Source organism: Chenopodium quinoa, unplaced genomic scaffold (genome assembly GCF_001683475.1).
Source record: "Chenopodium quinoa cultivar QQ74 unplaced genomic scaffold, ASM168347v1, whole genome shotgun sequence".
NCBI lineage: Eukaryota > Viridiplantae > Streptophyta > Magnoliopsida > Caryophyllales > Amaranthaceae > Chenopodium > Chenopodium quinoa.
This window is the reverse complement of record NW_018745461.1, coordinates 1685571-1702280: the sequence shown is the minus strand read 5'-3', so window position 1 is coordinate 1702280 and position 16710 is coordinate 1685571. Positions and strand designations below refer to the sequence as shown.

The 16710-nt window shown below is 36.1% G+C and overlaps 1 protein-coding gene across 1 annotated transcript; it reads left to right on the top strand.

Moving 5' to 3' along the window:
- The first annotated feature begins 9477 nt into the window (after positions 1–9477).
- Positions 9478–11086, top strand: LOC110714825. Its single transcript, XM_021893375.1, has 2 exons — positions 9478–9695; positions 10129–11086. Exons 1-2 carry the CDS (start codon positions 9478–9480, stop codon positions 11084–11086), a joined length of 1176 nt encoding a protein of 391 aa, XP_021749067.1.
- Positions 11087–16710: the final 5624 nt, after the last annotated feature.

Below are 16710 nucleotides of genomic sequence, written 5' to 3'. Positions count from 1 at the left end.
TAATTATAGGTCATCGGAAAGTGAAAATTGGATTATCCTTATGTCATGTTCACGAGTAACGATATTGGACAGATAGGGAATTCGTTCGAGATTAATACCAATTATGACGGCTTCATCTATGTGAAAGGTGTTGATGGGAATTGGTGGCAATCCACAGTTTTCCGTATTATTGAAGGATTTGAAGTATATCATATTGAAACAATTATTGATTTTACTAGGGAACAAGGGGATAATCCTAATTACTCTTTCTTACTGCTTTCATTATATAGTGTCGATAAGAATATTGTTGCTCTTCGTAACCTGGAAACTAATAATTTTGTGGAGAGGTTTCCTCGTCCCGGACACGGTGGTTATTCAATAAGGGCCACTTCAAATACTATAACAAGCGAGTGCAGATTGCAATTAGTAGAGCCTGTACTTCCACGCGAAGTAAATGTGTTCCAATTTCATCTTGATAGAGCCCAAGTGACGATGAGAATGAGACCACGCTTCAATTTAGGATCGCAAAAACTAGTACTAAGACTTGGAACACTAGCAAATCCGGGGCTGTGACTACCAAAGCTATCATTAAAGGTGGAGTCCCTTTCATTGCAAATGGGACCTTAGAGATCGGTTTAGAGCTTAAGATACAGTGCGATTTGGGAGGATCTGTGTCGGAATCTGAGGAAGTGCAAAGCTCTTATACTGTCAAAGTGCCACACCACACAAAGGTTACCATAACTGCTGTTTCAACACAAGCAACTTATGATGTTCCCTTTTCCTATGATCAGGTTGATCATATGCCTAATGGAAAAACCAAAACGACTACTTTATCAGATGGTGTTTACATCGGCATTAATTCCTATCATTTTGATTACCATGTCAAATATGAACCAGCCACTTCATCAGATCGACCCTAAAATTGATCATCGGAATTGAACTTAATTTAATATGTTGTGTTTTTCCTTTCATGCTAGCTTGTACTCTTCATTAATTTGCTTGGTTTTTTTTTTCACTCTGTCTGAACTTCTTTCGTGTATGCGGTGTAATAATTGTGCACTTCAATTGTAAAGGTGTGCTTGCTCAGTGTTACGTTTGTAATGTTATGATACTTCTCTTCTTTGTACAATATTGCTCTACTATCGCATTTTAATTCTGCTCATGTGTAAGCTTAATTGTTTTCCAACTTCCAACTCTAGTTTGTGCACGCCAATTGCGATTGATTTGTCATTCCATTTCATTGTATTTGTCCATTTTTTTACTATAAACTAATGGAGGTTAAGTTGTCAAAGCTTAAAAGTTTTGATGATGATGAACGCAAAATTAGCAAACTTCAATTCATCTAATAAAGGTTTTTTGATCTAAGTGATGTGATTAGAACAGGTGAAGTAGACTTTGAAAGTGGAAGAGTAACCTAATCTAAGAAGACATGAAGAGATCCCAAGGAAAGGTTAAAAGAGATAGAAGAAGAGTTCTCTAAACAAGGCGAACTATCTGAGTTCCCTAACAGGAACTTGAAGACAGCAAGTTGAAGTGTTGACTTGGTCTGCGTTGAAAACAACAAGTTCTAGCTACTAGAACTTGGCCTACGAAGTTCCAGTTCAGAACTGGAGTAGAAGTGACAGCTGGAACTTAGTCCTAGATTGCATGAAGCCCAAGTATCCTGGTTTACAAAATATTGGCGAAGCAAATTAGTTTTGTTAAGTTTTTATCTTTTAGATTTGCTGTAAATATGATTTTTAGGTTTACGCGTGAGACTTATTAAAAATGTGACAAAAGAGCTTGGCAAGCTTTTAAAATAGGAAAGTTTATAAAAAAAAATAAGTTTTTAAGAAAAGATTTTCTAAAACGATTTATTTCGTAAAAACATATTATTAAAAGATATTATTCTTTTGATGATTTATCTTTGATAAGTTTTCTAAAAAAAGATTTTCTTCTAAAATGATTTACATAAAACTGTGTTTTAATTTGGGATATTAGTAAATTAACATATTTATCTTTTGAAAACCCTACCTACTTTCTATATACGAGCAAGCCTTGTATAAATTGTAGAAATCTCATTTCATTATATTCTGTGAGTTCATGCGTAAAGAATTCGAAGTGTGCTTAATTGTGTAAGTTTGCCAAGTTCATAACTTTGTCATATTAGTTTCGGGTTTCATGTGTAGCTTACCTTTCATATTCTAGGAGTCAATAGTTTGTATTGGTTGGGTTCTTGCAAGGGCGAAGCCACCAGGGGGGCTGGTGGAGGCCTGCCCCCCCCCCCCCCCCCCGGTGGCCCAACAACCGACCCATTAATCTAAAAGGCTGGCCCCTATAGTTTTTAGGATAAAATGATTATTGTTTGTATGAATCTAGTATTCTAAATTAAAGCTTAGTGGTTGAGCACTTAAGCATATAGCCATTTGGTCAGGGTTCGATTCTCATGGGCTTACATGCATATAGAGCTGTCAATTCGGGTAAACGGGTCGGGTTTGAGTCGGGTTAGTGTGAGTCGGGTCATCTCGGGTCGGGTCAATACGGGTTAATGTCATAACATATGCGGGTCAGGTTCGGGTTGGTCATGCTTGAGTCGGGTCACGTCAGGTCATACATCTTATCGGGTTTGGGTCGGGTTTGGGTCGGGTTAGTAAAAGGTCGGGTTACATCCGGGTCGGGTGAAAGATAGGTCAGGTTAAATTCGGGTCTTTACGGGTTTAAACGAGTTAGGGTCATTCTCAGGTTTGAGTCGGGTTCGATTCAAGTCAATTATTTACGGGTTATAATCAGGTTGGGTCATTCTCGAGTTCAAGTCGGGTTCGGTTCAAGTCAATAATTTGCTGGTTATAATCAAGTCGGGTCATTCTCGGGTTCGGTTCAAGTCAATAATTTGCGGAGAACATGTTTCGTCCCTAAAAACATTTTGTGAAACTAACCTCTTAAAATTCAAAGTGAAATATTGAAGGAATAGAGTTAGGATTCAATATCCGTTCCAATACCAACATGAGATAACGACCTATACATATTGATTCAATAACAAGTCGGGTTGAATTTGGGTCAGGTCAATAACAAGTCGGGTTTGTAACAAGTCGGGTTGAAATTCGAATTGGGTTTGTAGCAGGTCGGGTTAAATTCGGGTTGGGTTAGGAACATGTCGGGTTGAATCCGGGTCGGGTTAGGAACATGTCGGGTTGAAAACGGGTTTGGAATTTCGGTTCAGGTCGGGTTCGGTTCAGGTCAATAATTTATGGGTTACATTCGGGTTGGGTCGTCTCTAGGTCGGTTAATGTTCGGGTTCGGGTCTCAAATACTTGGGTCAACTCGAGTTTAGGGTTGGTTTCAGGTCGGGTTAGGTCGGGTTCGGGTCACCATTTTTTTCGGGTTCAGACGGGTCGGTTAATAGGTCGGGTTAGGGTCGGTACTTCTGGTTGGGTCAGCTTTTGACAGCTCTATTTGTAACAGGTCGGGTTGAAATTCGAATTGGGTTTGTAGCAAGTCGGGTTAAATTCAGGTTGGGTTAGGAACATGTCGGGTTCAATCCAGGTCGGGTTAGGAACAGGTCGAGTTGAATTCGGGTTTTGACGGGTTAAAACGGGTTTGGGTCAATTTCGGTTCAGGTCGGGTTCGGTTCAGGTCAATAATTTACGGGTTACATTCGAGTCGGGTCGTCTCTAGGTCGGTTAATGTTCGGGTTCGGGTCTCAAATACTCGGGTCTAGGGTTGTTTTAGGTCGGGTTCGGGTCACCATTTTTTTCGGATTCAGATGGGTCGGTTAATAGGTCGGGTTAGGGTCGGTATTTCGGACCGGGTCAGCTTTTGACAGCTCTACATACATACAATTAAATTTTTTTTAAAAAAAAAATTTATTCACTATCTATTTCTTTTACAAGTCTTAGTTTTTTCCCCCTAAAACTTATTAATATTAACATTATTCTTTAATTTAATCTATTTTTCTTTTACCCCTTCAATCATTCTTTTTATTAATTTGCCAATTCTTTTGATTTTAACTTATATTATTTTCCCTATATTTCTAATTGACTAAATTAGTAAATTGCATACCTACCTATATATATATATATATTTGTGCAAATGAACTACAAGAGAAATACCAAATATATCGTACACAAACCTTTGCTTAGCTATAATAAAAAAGGCAAGTCCTCGTTGGTTGAATGGTTGTAATATTGAATATTCTGATGAAATAATATTTTGTGTTGCTTTATAAAATATAGTCAAATCTAATCTATAATATTGCAAATACTGCAACAGAAAATATTATGTAATGAGAAAATCGTATGAAATACAATACTATTAACTGAATAAATCTCGGCCTCCCCGTATTTAAATTCCTGGCTTCGCCCCTGGGTTCTTGGGTGTGTGTGTGTGATTTATCTTTGCATACAGTTGTGTAGGCTTCTAGGTTGAAGCTGAGTGAGAGAATGCTCAGGGAGTACGAGTGAATCTAAGTCAGGAACTTAGGTTGGGAAAGATCGGATAGGGTCCTACTGTGTAGCAAGTTCGGTCTATAACTTGTGAGTAAAGGTTTGAGTATAATATAGGTTGTAACTTGTGTGTTTGCCCTATTATATTAGATTGGTTTGGTTTTGGAAATCCCTTAGAGGGTTGAGGTTTTACTTCCAATTGGGCCCTGGAAGATTTCCTCGTAAAATATTGTGTGCATTTCAAGTTTCTTTACATTATGTTTTTATATTTCGCAAAAGTAGTCGCTAAGAACTCACATACAATTCAACCCCCTCTTGTAGTGTTCGTCTCAACTAACATAAGTGAGTTCATAAAATGATTTACATGATAAAAATAACAAACTAGCTAATCATGAGAATAGCTATGAAATTGTTGTTTTAGCTGGAATTGTAAGAATGGACTTGTAATAATGACATAATCAAATCATTTTCTACTTTAAATTCGTTGACCTGCGTGAATTTAGGTTGTTTTGACTTTTGAATGTATTTTGAAATCGCAACTTGAAGCCGATGCAATGGTGGTGAGCGATGACAGAGTAGTAGGGGTTAACCAAATTGGCCTAATGTGTTGCCAAAAATCATGTCAACGTTTAGGAAAAAAGTGATGCATTGTGCCACCTTTTGCTTATTAAATCCTCCTTTTTTTTTCCCACTTGTAGCATGCATCTAGGGCTGGCAAAAGCTGACCCGACCCGACAACCCGACCCGAACCCAACCCGAAATAAATGGGTTTTGATAGAGATTTTCAACCCGTTTATGTAATTGGGTCAACTTGAACCCGACCTGAAGTTAAATGGGTCGGGTTCAGGTTGAAAATCCCAACCCGAAACCAACCCGCATAAACCCATTTATTTAATTGGGTCGGTTTCAGGTCGGGTCAACCCGAACCCAACCCGCTTAACTTAAAACCCTAATTTTAAAATATGGGCCAAGCCCAAATTATCTAACCCTAAGCTAATTCCCTCTTTCTCTCGCCGCTTTCTTTCACTCAAACTCTCTCTCTTCTCAGTTTCTCTCTCTTCTCTCCTCTCTTTTCTCTCTCTAACTCTTGAAGATTGAAATAAAAATTCTTGAACCTTGAAGATTGAAGCTTCATCTCAAACATTCTGAAGGTAATAATCCTATTATTCGATTTTTTATGAGTTTGTTTGCTCATGAGTCATTTGTTTATGCAATTTCCTTGATTTGGTTATGCAATTTTCAGATTTCTTTGATTTTTTAATGCGATTTTTTGCTATTATGGTTTATGTATGCTTTGTTTATGTGATTTAATCATTTAATGTTGTTCGTTTGTTATTTTCTTACTCTGCAATTTCTTTCGAAGATTTGATTTGTTATTTACTTATTTTGCGATTATTTGCGATTTGTTTATGCGATTTTTTGCCCTGATTTGATTTTCTTACTCTGCAATTTCATGAGTTTGATTCTTTATGTCATGACTCATGAGTTTATACTTCTGTTTTTCATGTTTTATCTTTTATGCCATGAGTGTAATTCTTTTTTTAATTTATTCACAGATGGCTAATAGCCCTAATCCTGATGAACCCATTGATCTTCCGGATTCTGATTCAGATGATGAAGTTTCTGATTCTCATCAAACGGAATCAAAGAAGAAAACCTCTAATGTCACCTCGCTGAATAAGCCTGGAATTCATTTCAAGCGCCAACGAAAGCTCACTTCAGATGTGTGGGCAAATTTTGAATTCCTTGATAAACCTGACGAACAAGGTAACATCATTTGCAAGTGTAAAAAATGTGGGCAGAAATATAATGCTGAAAGTAGGCAAGGAACTGGTAATTTAAAACGCCACATTAAGAAATGTAAAAAAAGGACCTTTAAAGATGTGGGTCAGATGATTATTGATTCAAGCAGTTCTGGTTCTATGATGAATAGGGTTCCTACAATTGATTATGATATTGTTCGTGAGATGTTGTCTATTGATGTGGTGAAACATGATTTGCCTTTTCAGTTTGCTGAATATAGTGCTGTTAGGAAGTTGATTAATTACATAAATCCTGATGTTAAACTTGTGTCTCGAAATACTTTGAAGGCTGATGTTCTGAAAATGTTTAAGAGGGAAAAAGATAAACTTAAGGAGGAGTTGAGTGTAGTTAAGGGTAGGATTTCTCTTACATCTGATTGTTGGACTTCAATTACTACTGATGGTTACATGTCTTTGACTGCCCATTTTGTTGATAATCAATGGAATTTGCAAAAAAAAATTCTGAACTTTCGTTTTTTGCCTCCACCTCACACCGGTGTCCATATGTCTGACCATGTCTATGATTTTCTTAAAGAGTGGGGTATCCAAAAGAAAATCATGTGTATTACTCTTGATAATGCTTCCTCTAATGATGTGTTTGCTGATGTAATTAAAAATGAACTTGATTTGGTATGTGGGGGGGATTATTTCCATGTGAGGTGTTGTGCACATATCCTAAATTTAATTGTGCAAGATGGGTTAAAAGAAATTAATGAGGCTGTTGTTAAGGTGAGAGAAACTGTGAAGTATTGTAAAGGGTCTCAGGCTAGAAAGCAACGTTTTTTGACTTGTGTGGCACATGTTGAACTAGACTCAAGTAGAGGATTGAGACAAGATGTCCCTACTAGATGGAATTCAACTTATTTGATGTTAGTGAATGTTTTGTACTACAAAAAAGCTTTTCTTCATTTTCAAAAGGTTGATGCCAATTACATTCATTGTCCAACAAATGAGGAGTGGGGAGAATAGAGAAGTTATTTAGATTTTTGAAGGTCTTTTTTGATGTGACAAATGTTTTTTCGGGTAATAATTATCCTACCGCTAATTTATACTTCCCAAATGTGTTGAAAATCCGTTTACTCTTGAAAGAGGAGCTTGAAAATTCTGATAACTTCATGCATAAGATGGCAGCAAGAATGAATGAGAAATTTGCTAAATATTGGACCAACTTTAGCATAATCATGGCTGTGGCTGTTGTTTTAGACCCTCGATTTAAGTATGAGTTTGTGGAGTGGGCTTTTAAGAAGGTGTATGGGGAAATAGAGGGTACTAATGAGTTGGTGAAGTTCAAGGAAAGGTTGGATTATTTATATGGTGCTTATGTGACTGAGGCTTCCACAACAACACCACGAACAAGGCGCCGTTCTTCTAGAAAGCCTAATGAAGAGCAAGTTGATGTTGCTTCTGATTCTTTTATGATGGTAACTGTGAACACTTGCTTTTTGTTTGATAATCAGCTTTAAATTCTGTTTTTTGTATGCTTTATTGTAATTTTTGTTTAAACATCTTTTAGGACTTTGATAACTTCTCTTCTAGCAAATCATATGTTGCTGCTAAATCTGACTTGCAAATCTACTTGGAAGAGCCATTGATTCCTCGTGCAACCAACATTAATATTCTATATCATTGGAAAACAAATGTTGTGAGGTATCCAATTCTTTCAAAGATGGCAAGAGACATCCTTGCAATCCCTATTTCAACAGTAGCTTCAGAATCTGCCTTCAGTACTGGTGGTCGAGTTTTGGACTGCTATAGAAGCTCTTTGAAACCAAACACAGCAGAAGCTATCATTTGCCTCAAAGATTGGACTTTTGGTGAAGGTATGAAAATAGTTTATGTATTTAAAATTACAATTTTTTTTGTTTCTTTTTTGTACTATTTTATTTATGCTTAAGGCTGAAATTAACTTTTGTATGTATTCTTTTGGTTGTAGCTAATATGGATCCGCAATTGCAAGATTTATGTGGAAAAATCATGGCCATGAAAGTCAACGATGATGTGGGGGATACTCCCAGCCCCAGCCCTCCACAAAGTGCACCAGAAAGTCCTGCTGTCATGGAGAGTCAAACCTGATTATGTTGTTAATTTCTTCTAAAATTAGTTGATGAAACTGTTACTGTTATTTTGGACATGTATTTGGTTTTCTAGTTGAACTTTTATTTGCCTACTTGGAAGTATTTTGGACATGTAACTCTTGGAAATATTTTGGACTTGTTGGCTAGCTACTTTTCAAGTTTTAGTTGTTGTTGTGAGTGTATAAAACTATGAAGTATGGACAATGCACTAATGCAGCAGGATTTTCTTGAATTATGTTGTTAAGTTATGTTTGCTTGAATTATGTGTTGAATTTGAAGTCTTGAATACTTGAATCTTACAGGTTAAAGAAATTAGTCAAATTACAGGTTAAAAAAATTACAGTATAAAGAAATTAGTAAATTACTGGTTTTTATTTTATTTTTTTTTTAATTAAAAAAAAATCAGATTTAGGCGGGTCGGGTTCAGGTCGACCCGTTTATAATCAGGTCGGGTTCAGGTTGGTTATTTCGACCTGTTTAAGTAAACAGGTCGGGTTCAGGTTGGGGGGTCCTGACCCGTTTATGTAAACAGGTCGACCTGAACCCGACCCGACCCGACCTGTTTGCCAGCCCTACATGCATCTCTACATTGGATATTATTCATATATTCTACCTACTAATTAGTACTTCAAATATATTTCGCTATTATAGTTAAAGATCATGTTACATTTGTCTCAATGTACATTGACTAAAACGTTATACAAACGTTGCAGACTTGCGGGTTAATAATAAAAAAGGAAGTAAATTAGAAAAGGCACTAGATAATTTTCGAGCCATGCTTTTAAATTATTAATTATTAAAATATACTTCCTTTATTATTTTTTTTTTTTTAATAAGTTAGAGTTATATAAGTTATTCTATTTTCTTACAAATTAAAGTGTCCACATGTGGTGGTAAATCCCACAGAAAATGCTTTGAAATGTACAATAGGATGATTAAAAAATAAAGGGTCGTGGCCTCGTGGGAGTTATGATAATACAATGTAACGTGTTAATTTTGGCTTAATGGCTTTGCGTCGTTGACAAAATTAAATAAGTAAAGACTTTAATCACTAATTAACGAACATGATTTCTAGTAGTCGCGTCCAAATAAATAAGTAAAGAACTTGTATTAGAATTAGTAAGGAAATTTGCCTATAAATAGCATAGGATTTTTAATGAAGCTACAAAAAAGAAAAAGCAAATTAAACGTGTGTGAGTGATGGCAAACTTGGAAGCGATTGTTCATTTACCAACGTATGTAGCACTGAAAGCAACATACGGTGGTGCACCATTCAAGTATTTGGGCGTGGAAGATGACGGCAAACTTGCGTATACCACTAATAAAGTGGTGAGTGATCGAGCCAAGTTTGCCGTCGAGTCTGCCGGAGATGGTATAGTTCATATCAGATCTTGCTATAACAACAAATATTGGGTCAGGTATCATTTTTTTTTTGTCAATCCTTTAGTGTTTTTAGATGCCATGTATTGTTGTCTTAAAAGGAAATAAAACTGTTATATATGCTCCCTCTAACCTCCGTTCCTATTTTATTTTTGCCTCATTTGACTTTACACGGTTTTCAAGTTGTGTTTTAAAACGCTTATATCTTTATCATCATACTTGTAAAAAATAAAACATATAATGAAATCTTTCAAAAAAAAAAAAAAAACATATAATGAAACAAATCTAATAAGATCTGACATGAATATAACATGTCTTTATTATCATACCGCTAATAATTTTTTCAGAATTGAGCATAAAACAATAAAGTATGTAAAGAGTTGAACTTTTATTTTTTTTTACCGATCTGAACTTAACATAAAATAATTAGGTAAAGAGTTGAATTGAAGTACGAGCTTAACATGCATGTAGGTCATCGGAAAGCGAAAATTGGATAGTTGCAACATCAAGAGATGCGGTGGAAGACAAAAGGGCATGGAATTGTACATTGTTTCGGGCCGACGTTAGTTACGACGGGAAGACAGTGAAGTTCGTTCATATTCAACTTGGAATAAATGTAGGGAGACGTGATGTTGCTTGGGATCGTGAGATGTACTTGTGCTTGGAACCTCTTGCCACCACCATAGACGTGTCTGCTGTGGTGGATTACGGAACAATTGTTATACTTCCTCAATATGTTGCATTTAAGGAACAAGAAGGTCTCTATTTAAAGACTTCTCCGATGCCATGCGAAGTTCCGTACTTCAGTTCTAACGATGTTGGGGATGCAGGCAATGCGTACGAAATCTGTACCACTCGTGATGGCCACATCTATGTCACGAATGATGATGTTAAGAGTGGCCTTTATTGGGATGCGTTATTTTATCACAATGATGATGTTATCCGCATCTTGCCTGAAAAGACATTAATTTGTGACACAAAGTGTTTGTTTTCAGTGTTTAAGGTCGATGTCAATACCATTGCTCTTCGCCACCTATACACCAACAACTTTTTAAAAATGCAAAAGTGGGTGCCAGAATATGATTACCTGATCGCCTCTTCAGAAGCTATAACAAGAGAGTGTAGATTACAAGTGGTAGAGCCTGTACTTGCACGCGAAGTCAATATTTTCGAATTTCATCGGGATAGGGCTAGGATCTACGGTCGCAGGCCTCTCACAATGGCCGAAGGAGTATCAAACAACCCAACCGACCATGAGCAAGAGTACACACTTCAGTTTACCTATACGAAAACTAGTACCAAGACTTGGAATACTAGTAAATCTGGGGCTGTGACTACCAAAGCTATCATTACCGGTGGAGTCCCTTTCATTGCAAATGGGACCTTAGAGATCGGTTTAGAGATTAAGATACAGTGCGATTTGGGATGATCTGTGTCCGAATCTGAGGAAGTGCAAAGCTCTTTTGCTGTCAAGGTGCCAACCTAAGAAAAAAGCAATCGTAAATGCAATTGCTACACAAGGAACATGTGATGTTCCTTATTCGTATGATCAGGTTGATCATATGCCTAACGGAGATGCCAAAAGGACTACTTTGTCAGATGGTATTTTCACCGGTGTTAATACCTATTACTTCGATTTCGACGTTAAGTATGAACCCTTGAACCCCTACCTCTAGCTGATCTACTCCATTGGAGAGAACGTACAATGTGTAATAGTTAGTTGTGCAATCTACTTCATTCGTTATTCATTCCTTTATATTATAGAAGTCTTACCAATATATTAATAATGTTACTAATACTACATACTCATGCGTTAGAAATAAGGAAGCAAAAGGACTGCTATATTGAAAAAAGTACTACTGCAATTTCATTCAATCAATGAACAACGGATCATATCGGAAGTGATAGCGGACCAACTCAACCATCAAAGTTGATGGTTTAAGCTCATGATTTGTTTATATACTTTATCACGTCTAGCTTGAAATGTGGATGCAACATGGATCCCCTTATACCCATACCCAACGCAAAATATTCTAAATGGCCTAAGAAATAAATGGGATTTGAAAGCTTAAAATGATAATTGAAATAAATAAAAATTGATTTATATACTCTATCAGAAAGTGCCTATATATGGCCTATCTATATAGCTAGCTCTAATAACTCAAGCTCTTATACTGCCAAGGTGCCACCTCCGGCTAGGGCTGGCAAAAGCTGACCCGACCCGACAACCCGACCCGAACCCAACCCGAAATAAATGGGTTTTGATAAAGATTTTCAACCCGTTTATGTAATTGGGTCAACCCGAACCCGACCTGAAGTTAAATGGGTCGGGTTCAGGTTGAAAATCCCAACCCGAAACCAACCCGCATAAACCCGTTTATTTAATTGGGTCGGTTTCAGGTCGGGTCAACCCGAACCCAACCCGCTTAACTTAAAACCCTAATTTTAAAATATGGGCCAAGCCCAAATTATCTAACCCTAAGCTAATTTCCTCTTTCACTCGCCGCTTTCTTTCAGACTTTCACTCAAACTCTCTCTCTTCTCAGTTTCTCTCTCTTCTCTCCTCTCTTTTCTCTCTCTAACTCTTGAAGATTGAAATAAAAATTCTTGAACCTTGAAGATTGAAGCTTCATCTCAAACATTCTGAAGGTAATAATCCTATTATTCGATTTTTTATGAGTTTGTTTGCTCATGAGTCATTTGTTTATGCAATTTCCTTGATTTGGTTATGCAATTTTCAGATTTCTTTGATTTTTTAAGCGATTTTTTGCTATTATGGTTTATGTATGCTTTGTTTATGTGATTTAATCATTTAATGTTGTTCGTTTGTTATTTTCTTACTCTGCAATTTCTTTCGAAGATTTGATTTGTTATTTACTTATTTTGCGATTATTTGCGATTTGTTTATGCGATTTTTTGCCCTGATTTGATTTTCTTACTCTGCAATTTCATGAGTTTGATTCTTTATGTCATGACTCATGAGTTTATACTTCTGTTTTTCATGTTTATACTTCGGATATGAGTGTAATTCTTTTTTTAATTTATTCACAGATGGCTAATAGCCCTAATCCTGATGAACCCATTGATCTTCCGGATTCTGATTCAGATGATGAAGTTTCTGATTCTCATCAAACGGAATCAAAGAAGAAAACCTCTAATGTCACCTCGCTGAATAAGCCTGGAATTCATTTCAAGCGCCAACGAAAGCTCACTTCAGATGTGTGGGCAAATTTTGAATTCCTTGATAAACCTGACGAACAAGGTAACATCATTTGCATGTGTAAAAAATGTGGGCAGAAATATAATGCTGAAAGTAGGCAAGGAACTGGTAATTTAAAACGCCACATTAAGAAATGTAAAAAAAGGACCTTTAAAGATGTGGGTCAGATGATTATTGATTCAAGCAGTTCTGGTTCTATGATGAATAGGGTTCCTACAATTGATTATGATATTGTTCGTGAGATGTTGTCTATTGCTGTGGTGAAACATGATTTGCCTTTTCAGTTTGCTGAATATAGTGCTGTTAGGAAGTTGATTAATTACATAAATCCTGATGTTAAACTTGTGTCTCGAAATACTTTGAAGGCTGATGTTCTGAAAATGTTTAAGAGGGAAAAAGATAAACTTAAGGAGGAGTTGAGTGTAGTTAAGGGTAGGATTTCTCTTACATCTGATTGTTGGACTTCAATTACTACTGATGGTTACATGTCTTTGACTGCCCATTTTGTTGATAATCAATGGAATTTGCAAAAAAAAATTCTGAACTTTCGTTTTTTGCCTCCACCTCACACCGGTGTCCATATGTCTGACCATGTCTATGATTTTCTTAAAGAGTGGGGTATCCAAAAGAAAATCATGTGTATTACTCTTGATAATGCTTCCTCTAATGATGTGTTTGCTGATGTAATTAAAAATGAACTTGATTTGGTATGTGGGGGGGATTATTTCCATGTGAGGTGTTGTGCACATATCCTAAATTTAATTGTGCAAGATGGGTTAAAAGAAATTAATGAGGCTGTTGTTAAGGTGAGAGAAACTGTGAAGTATTGTAAAGGGTCTCAGGCTAGAAAGCAACGTTTTTTGACTTGTGTGGCACATGTTGAACTAGACTCAAGTAGAGGATTGAGACAAGATGTCCCTACTAGATGGAATTCAACTTATTTGATGTTAGTGAATGTTTTGTACTACAAAAAAGCTTTTCTTCATTTTCAAAAGGTTGATGCCAATTACATTCATTGTCCAACAAATGAGGAGTGGGGGAGAATAGAGAAGTTATTTAGATTTTTGAAGGTCTTTTTTGATGTGACAAATGTTTTTTCGGGTAATAATTATCCTACCGCTAATTTATACTTCCCAAATGTGTTGAAAATCCGTTTACTCTTGAAAGAGGAGCTTGAAAATTCTGATAACTTCATGCATAAGATGGCAGCAAGAATGAATGAGAAATTTGCTAAATATTGGACCAACTTTAGCATAATCATGGCTGTGGCTGTTGTTTTAGACCCTCGATTTAAGTATGAGTTTGTGGAGTGGGCTTTTAAGAAGGTGTATGGGGAAATAGAGGGTACTAATGAGTTGGTGAAGTTCAAGGAAAGGTTGGATTATTTATATGGTGTTTATGTGACTGAGGCTTCCACAACAACACCACGAACAAGGCGCCGTTCTTCTAGACAGCCTAATGAAGAGCAAGTTGATGTTGCTTCTGATTCTTTTATGATGGTAACTGTGAACACTTGCTTTTTGTTTGATAATCAGCTTTAAATTCTGTTTTTTGTATGCTTTATTGTAATTTTTGTTTAAACATCTTTTAGGACTTTGATAACTTCTCTTCTAGCAAATCATATGTTGCTGCTAAATCTGACTTGCAAATCTACTTGGAAGAGCCATTGATTCCTCGTGCAACCAACATTAATATTCTATATCATTGGAAAACAAATGTTGTGAGGTATCCAATTCTTTCAAAGATGGCAAGAGACATCCTTGCAATCCCTATTTCAACAGTAGCTTCAGAATCTGCCTTCAGTACTGGTGGTCGAGTTTTGGACTGCTATAGAAGCTCTTTGAAACCAAACACAGCAGAAGCTATCATTTGCCTCAAAGATTGGACTTTTGGTGAAGGTATGAAAATAGTTTATGTATTTAAAATTACAATTTTTTTTGTTTCTTTTTTGTACTATTTTATTTATGCTTAAGGCTGAAATTAACTTTTGTATGTATTCTTTTGGTTGTAGCTAATATGGATCCGCAATTGCAAGATTTATGTGGAAAAATCATGGCCATGAAAGTCAACGATGATGTGGGGGATACTCCCAGCCCCAGCCCTCCACAAAGTGCACCAGAAAGTCCTGCTGTCATGGAGAGTCAAACCTGATTATGTTGTTAATTTCTTCTAAAATTAGTTGATGAAACTGTTACTGTTATTTTGGACATGTATTTGGTTTTCTAGTTGAACTTTTATTTGCCTACTTGGAAGTATTTTGGACATGTAACTCTTGAATTATGTTGTTAAGTTATGTTTGCTTGAATTATGTGTTGAATTTGAAGTCTTGAATACTTGAATCTTACAGGTTAAAGAAATTAGTCAAATTACAGGTTAAAAAAATTACAGTATAAAGAAATTAGTAAATTACAGGTTTTTATTTTATTTTTTTTTAATTAAAAAAAAATCAGGTTTAGGCGGGTCGGGTTCAGGTCGACCCGTTTATAATCAGGTCGGGTTCAGGTTGGTTATTTTGACCTGTTTAAGTAAACAGGTCGGGTTCAGGTTGGGGGGTCCTGACCCGTTTATGTAAACAGGTCGACCTGAACCCGACCCGACCCGACCTGTTTGCCAGCCCTACCTCCGGCACACAAACTATAAAATACGGAGTATGTGATGGGGTCCCTACCATTTCATGCAATATTTGTATTCTTCTTGTTGTCCCTTTCTAGCCTTAAATCCCTTAATCTGATGTTCTAGCCATCTATTTCTATTACTTTACTTGTGGTCTATCTCTTCTCAATACATCATATTTTGGGATTGAGGAAAAAAAAATAAAAGACCAGCTTTCTCTCATCTCAATACATCTTTAAAATGTCGGTCATTTTCCACGCTTTCCATTTTCAAGTCATTTAGAAAATACTCCATTATCAATCAAACAAATTCAATTACTCGTAATTAATTTGGATATGGGTCGTGGAATCCGGTTTTATACTTTGCTGATAATGCAATTTAGTTAAGTTAAATGTTAATGGCAAATAAGCATGACTATTTCACGAGAAAATCCTGTGCTTGTATAATGCTTTCATAATTATAAAACGTTACACCCTGAAATATACAAAAACCTAGCAGATTATATAAGTAAGGTAATAGTCGTAATACTATATTTGCTTCATATAGTAATTACCTCTTTGTATATCATGGATTCATGGTATACTAAAGAAATACAGTACAGATTAAACTAGAATTGAACTACTCGTATATTGACTCATGCTAATACACAAGGTATTTACCCTGGCCTCTTTCTTATTTGGAAAATTTGCAAATTGCAGCCATTTAAAAAAAATTGCAAATTGCAGTCCAAATGTTCGTATAAATTGTAAATTGCAGCCCAATTCCACCTTTTCATCGGTTTACATGTCGAAAAATCTCGTTTAAGGTTTTAGAGGCCATTTTAGCTCTTAGGGATCCGAATTGAGCTCGGAATTAGCAAAAAAATAACGTAAGTGTCTCATTTTCACAGTTTTCCACAAAATCGATATATTTTTGTTACGCAAAACGAGGCACTTACGTTATTTTTTGCTAATTCCGAGCTCAATTCGGTTCCCTATGGACAAAAATGACCCCTAAAACCTTAATCGAAGATTTTTTGAGATGTAAACCGATAAAAAAGTTAAATCAGGCTGCAATTTACAATTTATATGAACTTTTGGGTTGCAATTTGCAATTTTTTTTAAATGGTTGTAATTTGCAAAATACGAACTTTAAATGGCTGCAATTTGCAAATTTTCCTTCTTATTTTGATTTATATATGATGCATATTTACCTATTGAGTAAGGTTTTGTGTGTGTGTG

Coding starts and splice junctions, on each gene's coding strand:
- LOC110714825 (XM_021893375.1), top strand. CDS start 9,478: ATGGCAAACTTGGAAGCGATTGTTCATTTACCAACGTATGTAGCACTG. Junction 9,696..10,128: donor AACAACAAATATTGGGTCAG/GTATCATTTTTT, acceptor ACATGCATGTAG/GTCATCGGAAAGCGAAAATT.